At 33.2% G+C, this 7,157-nt stretch overlaps 1 protein-coding gene across 1 annotated transcript; it reads right to left on the bottom strand.

The window, feature by feature from the left end:
* Positions 1-6,181: 6,181 nt before the first annotated feature.
* On the bottom strand, positions 6,182-7,051 carry LOC104825729 (ethylene-responsive transcription factor ESR1). Its single transcript, XM_010558100.1, has one exon. The coding sequence runs from the start codon at positions 7,049-7,051 to the stop codon at positions 6,182-6,184; it is 870 nt and encodes a 289-aa protein (XP_010556402.1).
* Between the last annotated feature and the right edge of the window lie 106 nt (positions 7,052-7,157).

Raw genomic sequence — 7,157 nt, 5'->3', positions numbered from 1 at the left:
GCAAATACAAAATTTAAAATAAATAAATAAAAAAACAGATAAAGTTACATTAATTATATAAATTCCTAAAAGTTAAATATTTATTTCCGGGTATTTGTTTATCTTCCGTTTCCGAATCTACCCTCCATCTTACGAACAACAAGCCGTTGAGAGAGGATGATTTGGTAATTTGAGCAACAGCAGAACGGTTCTCGGGGGTTTTAAAGTGGGACCTACCACGCGCGGTTGACTCGGCGCAGCTGTTTTGTCGTGTGGATAACTTCATATGTAAGATCCCGACACGTGTCATCATACCAATATCCGTCACAAATTAACAGTGGGCTTTCAAAGTTGGGCTTGTTTTCAGTACAGGCCCATGAAATATATTAAATCTCATTTTTTCCTTGATGACCACTAAATTTGTTTGTCACTTTTTTTTTTATAATTCGAAAATGATTTTGGTCCGACTACATCTTTTAGATGATCGAAAAAACTCAGGTGAATACCCTTTTTCACGTTTAGATTTGAGCTCAGAATGAGAATATCTGTTGGTGAATGAATGTCTAGGACGAAAATGAATATCTGCAACAAATATAAATAATATGATAATATTTTGACATATTCATGCATAGTGTATGATCGAATCCATTTCATTTGATCACTAAATTAGATAACAACGCTTTCATGTGATTTATTTGGTCGTCCACTACCGGCGAGACCGCGAGAGTCGGTCAACGTCTCGAGAAACCAATTTCCACGAAATTAAAGTTTTATTAATCATAGGTTTACCAAACTGTTGGCTTGTAACCATGGATAAAAGATAAAAAAATACATTAAGTTTTTTAAAAAATCATTTGAATTATTAAAAACATTTGAAGTCTTTGTATTTTGAAAGTCATAACATTAAATAATTACTGAAATATTGGAAATTTCATGTTTTGAAAGTTCCGATAAAATTCGATAAATTTAAATGCGTGTTGCAGTGTAATGATATTTTGAAAGTTAATGTACTCGTACGAAATTTTGAAATGATTGATATAGTTTTACGGGTGATATTTTTTTAATAAACAAGAGTTTTCGGACATTTTTCTGGTAATAATAAGTATAACAGAAATTAATAAGGCTTTGAAATAACTCCGAGTAATTAAGAATTTGAATAAGGCTTGGTCGCCCACAACTCAATATTGGAATAAATATATATATATATATATATATATATATATATGTTCATGATTTTAAATCGAATATAATGATTATAAGTTTGACGAAATGAATAATAATGCATGGGAATCTAACACGTGCGTTTTTTTATCTCTCCAACGATGATGGTGGTATTACACTTACACATGGTTAGTTAGGTATGTGCATATATTATGCCATGACATGAAACCACGTAATTTTTGTATCATGAGAATTTGTTTGACTGATATGTTGCATGATTAGGTTTATCAAGAGAAACGCGAGGGGCTGATAAGGGGAAAAAAAATCAATACAATAATGGGCCTAAGGCTATCCAATTGGGCCAGCCCATAAGCCCACTACCTGGACAAATGGTCCAACCAGTCTATCTGGAATTTGTTCAAATATTACATTCCAATTTAAAATGCATTAAATACCAATCAAACTCTAAAATAGTTATCAATTTTTTACATGATTCTAAACATCATTCACATATATGTATCCATATATATCTATACAAACATATATGCATACATACATAAACACATACGCATATATCCACACAAATATATAAACATATACATATGCATACCTAATATATCCAATATATACGTGCATTGCATATACACATATACATGCATATATATGTGTGTGTGTATACGTGAATATATGGCATATTGATGGTTTTTATAACACTAGTCTATTACAATTAAATTGACGAGATTAGCTAATGTGATGTCTTTCGATTTAAAGGATCTAGTGTGTGTGTGATATATATATATATATATATATCACACTTGTAATTTCTTTTTCACTTTCTTGATTCATTTTGTAACTTTGAAAGCTCTCTCCTAGATAGGCCATATAGCCATCATCAGTACGAACACAAGTTCCAATAATATAATTACATATCTCATAGGATTAATAATTAAAAAAAAAAGAAAATGATGTTTATAATTATATATCATGAGTTATATTCTGCTTTTATGAAGTCAATGGGATGCAAATGTCAACTATCTATCATCTCACCATGAGGAGTTCGACCAGTGGCGAACCCAAATAATTCTGTAATTACAACAACAATAATAACATCGTCTCAAATTCATTTGGGCATTTCTTCTCCACTCATTTTAATTTCAGATTAACTCTTTCGAAATCTACAAGACTTCCATACCGTTTCTAATGACACGCTCCCAAGTAAATCTATATCTACCTCTTCTTTTCCTTCTCACCCTTATATTTATACTCTCCATTTTTCTAATCGGCGCATCTATCCGCCTACATTGTACATGTCCAAACCATCTTAAACGCATATCCCGTACATTCTCTTTGATATCTATTATTCCTATTTTTTTCCTAATAATCTTATTTCTAATTCTATCTATTTTTTTGTGTTCGTACATCCATCTCAACATCTTCATATCGATCACATTCATTTTAGATATATATTGCCCTTTCGTCGCCCAAATTCGCTATCATACAATAATGTTGGTCTTATGGCGGTATGCTAGAATTTTTCTTTTGAACGTAGGAAAACCTTATGATCACAAAGAATTTATGTGGTTTGTCTCCATTTCATCCATCTCACTTTTACTCTGTGATTAACATCTTCGTCGCAACCCCATTCTTTAGGAACAAATAATTTGTTATTAGGAGAAAAAAAATCCAAACCTTACGATCATTTAAAAAAAATACAAATCTTATGGAGACATTTTACATTTTTTGTTAAAATTTTATGAAATTTATAAATAAATTATATATTTTTAATTACATGCCAATTCCACGCCATTGATTTGGACTAAGTATTCACAATGTGTCGAAAGTTGAAACATCTAAACAACATAGGGATGACTTAATCTAGTTTCGGTTCAGAATCGGTTGGTTATTTCGATTTTACAAAAATTATAACCCATCGACTTTTACATTAAATTCGGTTTGTTTCGGTTTAGATTCGATTAGATTATGATAAAAATACTTATTTTTTAAAAGAAATTTATTGTTTTTTCGATTATTTTTTATTCGATTTGGATTCAGTTTTTTTTTATTTTAGAGAAATCATAACCATTTAATTTAACATTTAATTTGATTCGATTAAGGTTATATATTATTTAATTCGAATCGGTTAGATAGAGTATTCGATTATTAATTAAATATATTACCAAGAGATATTTATCGAAAATGAGGAAAAAATCACACGATTCTAGGTTTTCAACCATGAATAAATTATTTGTGGCCGTCACTTTCACTTGGAAACTGTCGAAAAGATTCGGTAGAATTTTGTCCCATCACGTTATTATCTATACATATACGGTATACGGTATAGCTGTTTCGTTCTTGACATTGAAAAACGATTTTAAAGAAAATCTTTCCATACGTATAAATTCAAAGAATGCGAATAGAACATTGGACCGTCTATTAATACCGATTAGAATTGTATATTTATCAAGTCCATCAATGACCCACCACAGTACATTATTTTTTCTTCCCTTTTTTCAAATTCAGTAACACCTCCACGTTAAAACGTTCTTGCTTTTTACATAATACCTGACATGCATTTTTACGTAAAATAAAAATAGTACATCTTATTAACTATCAGTAACCAAATATAAATGATTTTTTTTTATAAAAAGCAAGACCGTTTTTAAATACAAACAAAACATGGTATAAAAATATAAATGATTTTTTTAGACAATACCTGATACGCGTTTTTATGTAAAATAATAAGTCTTCGTAACAAATTTCAATTTTGATATTGATTATAGGCATCATTTTTATTCGAATTTATAAACCTAATGAAAATAATAATATATCATTATACTCAGATTATAATATATTTATAATCTATATTTGTTATAAATACATAATTTTTAAAACTGATTTGTTCAAAATATAGTATAGAAATTATTTATAAATAACAGATCAAAATAATAAAAATAACGAATATAAATGATTTTAAAAAAATTATTTATGAAAAATTTCAAATTTAACTCGATTCATAAAAAATGATATTTTGATATAAATATCGGTTTGTTTGTCGAAATTCATAAAGATAACGAATATTATTAAAAAATATATATAAAATCTCAAATCGATAAAACACCAATATGGTGATAAATATGATGTATCTTTAATGCATTCTTGTAGGAAAGAAAACTCATCATTCCATTGCTTGTGTACGATTCGGTCGATGCATTCTTCGAGGTTTTGCTCGAGAGAAAATGAAATGGTCCAAATATATTTATTAGGATGTATAATATATGATTGAGAATTGCCTAACAACGTACCATTAATCAATTAAGTACTCTCCTATACATAAACCCTAAATCTTAGATGTAGCCTTTTTTCTTTTTCTCCTCTTTGGCCACTTGTCCTCGTCTTTTAATTACCCACACGACCTATTTTCTACGTAAATCCACGGTGCTTAATTAATTTCCCGCAAAAAAATTGTCAGAAAAAAAAATTATTCAATTAATTAGCACATGCATGATAAAAGAATATAAACACATTGACAAATACCCAAACACACAGGAAATGTTTCATGCTTAAAATATAATATATTATATACACAAGCACAAAGACGTTCCAAAAAAATAGCAATAATTATAACCCAATTTTATTTGGATTACACTTATCATTATTCCTTAAATACTTTTTTTATAAACAGTTATCAATGCCGTATATATGAGACAACTTTATGTGGATACCAATCTAGTCCACTTAACCAAATTTATCATTTTTCCTCTCGCATTCTACACTTTATTCACGATATACAAATCTATATAAAACCGATATTTTCCCTTCGTACCAACATCTTTACAAACGATATATATACCATCTTTTATCTTGTTCTTCATGAACCATAACCAAACTCTTGAGATAATTATAAGTAATAATAATATTTAAGGTATTTTTAGTAGAATTCAAAGTTTCTTGATCCAAATCCGTTTTCTCTTCTCCAAATCACTTAAACAGCTTAACGTGGAATATAAACACACTTACATTAACACTTGCATATTTTTTGTCGTCTATTGCGGTACATATACCTAAACGCCTCTTAATTAATACATACTAAAACTCTTAAACTACAAAACCATTGAGAAACTGTTATCACATACCTATACGAGATCTTTCCCCGTATTTTGTCATCATTCGTACGTATAGCGAAAAATACTTTTCACTAAGTCATTCATAATTAGATTATTCTGTAGCGAATACGTATAACTTTAAATTCTTTCGAGAATTCAACCGAAAAGATAGGTGAATATTATTTTTTATTAGTAGTTTAATAAATTCTTTTAAATTATCTCTAACATTACGAAATCATACTTGAACAATTTTCAAATCTGTTTTAGTTCGTTGTGTTCGATATATTTATATCGGCCATTCTCCATCCTCATCCTATCTCGCAATGTTACAATCACGAGATCGTAGATGTCACATAGCAACACGATGAACCATGCGGTTCATATTATGTTGGTCGCTTAGAACAAATACGTTTGATTTCAATGAAATAAGACCCTATGAGATATGATATTTAACAACGGAAAGATGTGCATTTTTTAACCCTAATATGTCTTTTCCGAAAACTCTAACCACATTTATTTACACCCCAAAATGGAGGAGACCGAAACCTCTGGCGCAACTGACATTAGTATTGGAATTATAATCATACATTAAACTTATTAATATATTTAGTATGAAATACCAACTCTCTTAGAGACGGCATTTATAACCAAAAATCGCTGCCAGAGCTTACGATGAGACCAAATCAGGGAAATCACAAACTCATAATAATAATAATAATTGATATTAATCACTACGCGTGTATTATACATGAACCCTAATTCACCTATCTCAAGCATATGAAACTTGCATATAAAAATTTAACTACGGACCTCGACTATATATGCTTAAGCCTAAGATAATAAAACACTGAATAAAGCAGATAACAACTCTGAATAATATATGATCCAACATGATCACCAACAACCCAAGATCTATAAAACCCTAGCACGAAAGCAACTTATAAACTCCGGCGAGGATCACCAAAACCTCCGAACATGGTCGTTTCCTGACAATAATCCATCTCGTTTCCGTACACAAAACCACCATTTCCGGCGAAAATTCCGGCGTCGTTGTTTTGGAAATCCCCATAGCGATCAAGCCTATCGTTCTTGATCACCGTGCCCGGGTGAGGATTTGTCTGTTGGTAAACGTCGAAGGAGACGTCGGAGAAGGCTGAGAAGTCACCGGAAGATTCTTGAAGTGTCAGTGGCGGCGGCGGCGGCGGAGGGTTCTTCTCGGAATGTTGTTTGTTCCGAGACTTTAGGAACCCTTGAACAATCTCATGCAAGAGACCTGTATCCGACGGTTCGTGCTGGAAGTACTCCGCGTTGTCTTCGTTGACCGACGTCGAAACGCATGCCGTTTTCGACTCCACCTTCGGCGGCGAAACGGCGGGGAGTTTTGAGCAGCTGGGATGGTTCAGGTTCAGGAGAGAGTAAAACGGGGTCGTTTTACGAGACGAACACGAGGCGTCAGCAGTGGGAGTGAAAACGTCGCGGAAGCGATACATGTCGGGGGAGGGAGTAATCCTCTGCGGAGCGGATGCACCGTAAAATCCGGAGATCAAGTGGGTGGACGGCGGAACGAACGGCTGAGATCTCTTTCCGGAGAAGGTGAACCTAGGTTCAGGAACAACGACAGCCGTCGGATAAGTGAAGTTGGTGCGAGCTTTTGAGCCACGTAATGTTCGAGCGGCGTAGTCGTAGGCACAGGCAGCTTCCTCCGCCGTGTCAAAGGTGCCGAGCCACCGTCGCTCCTTCGACGTCGGGTCTCGTATCTCCGCCGCGTATCGGCCCCACGGCCTCCTCCTCACTCCGCGGTACCTCATCGTCGATGTGGCGGCGGTGGCGGCGGCGGCGGAGGAGGAGGAGGAGGAGCGTCTCCGGTTGACCGCCGTCGAGGTGGACTTTCTTGGGGATGAAGTCGGGGCGGGT

Source organism: Tarenaya hassleriana, unplaced genomic scaffold (assembly GCF_000463585.1).
Source record: "Tarenaya hassleriana unplaced genomic scaffold, ASM46358v1 Cleome48, whole genome shotgun sequence".
NCBI lineage: Eukaryota > Viridiplantae > Streptophyta > Magnoliopsida > Brassicales > Cleomaceae > Tarenaya > Tarenaya hassleriana.
This window is presented reverse-complemented; position numbering and strand designations above follow the sequence as displayed.

Bases quoted from the DNA above. Each gene is read 5' to 3' on its own strand.
- LOC104825729 (XM_010558100.1), bottom strand. From the start codon at position 7,051: ATGAGGTACCGCGGAGTGAGGAGGAGGCCGTGGGGCCGATACGCGGCG.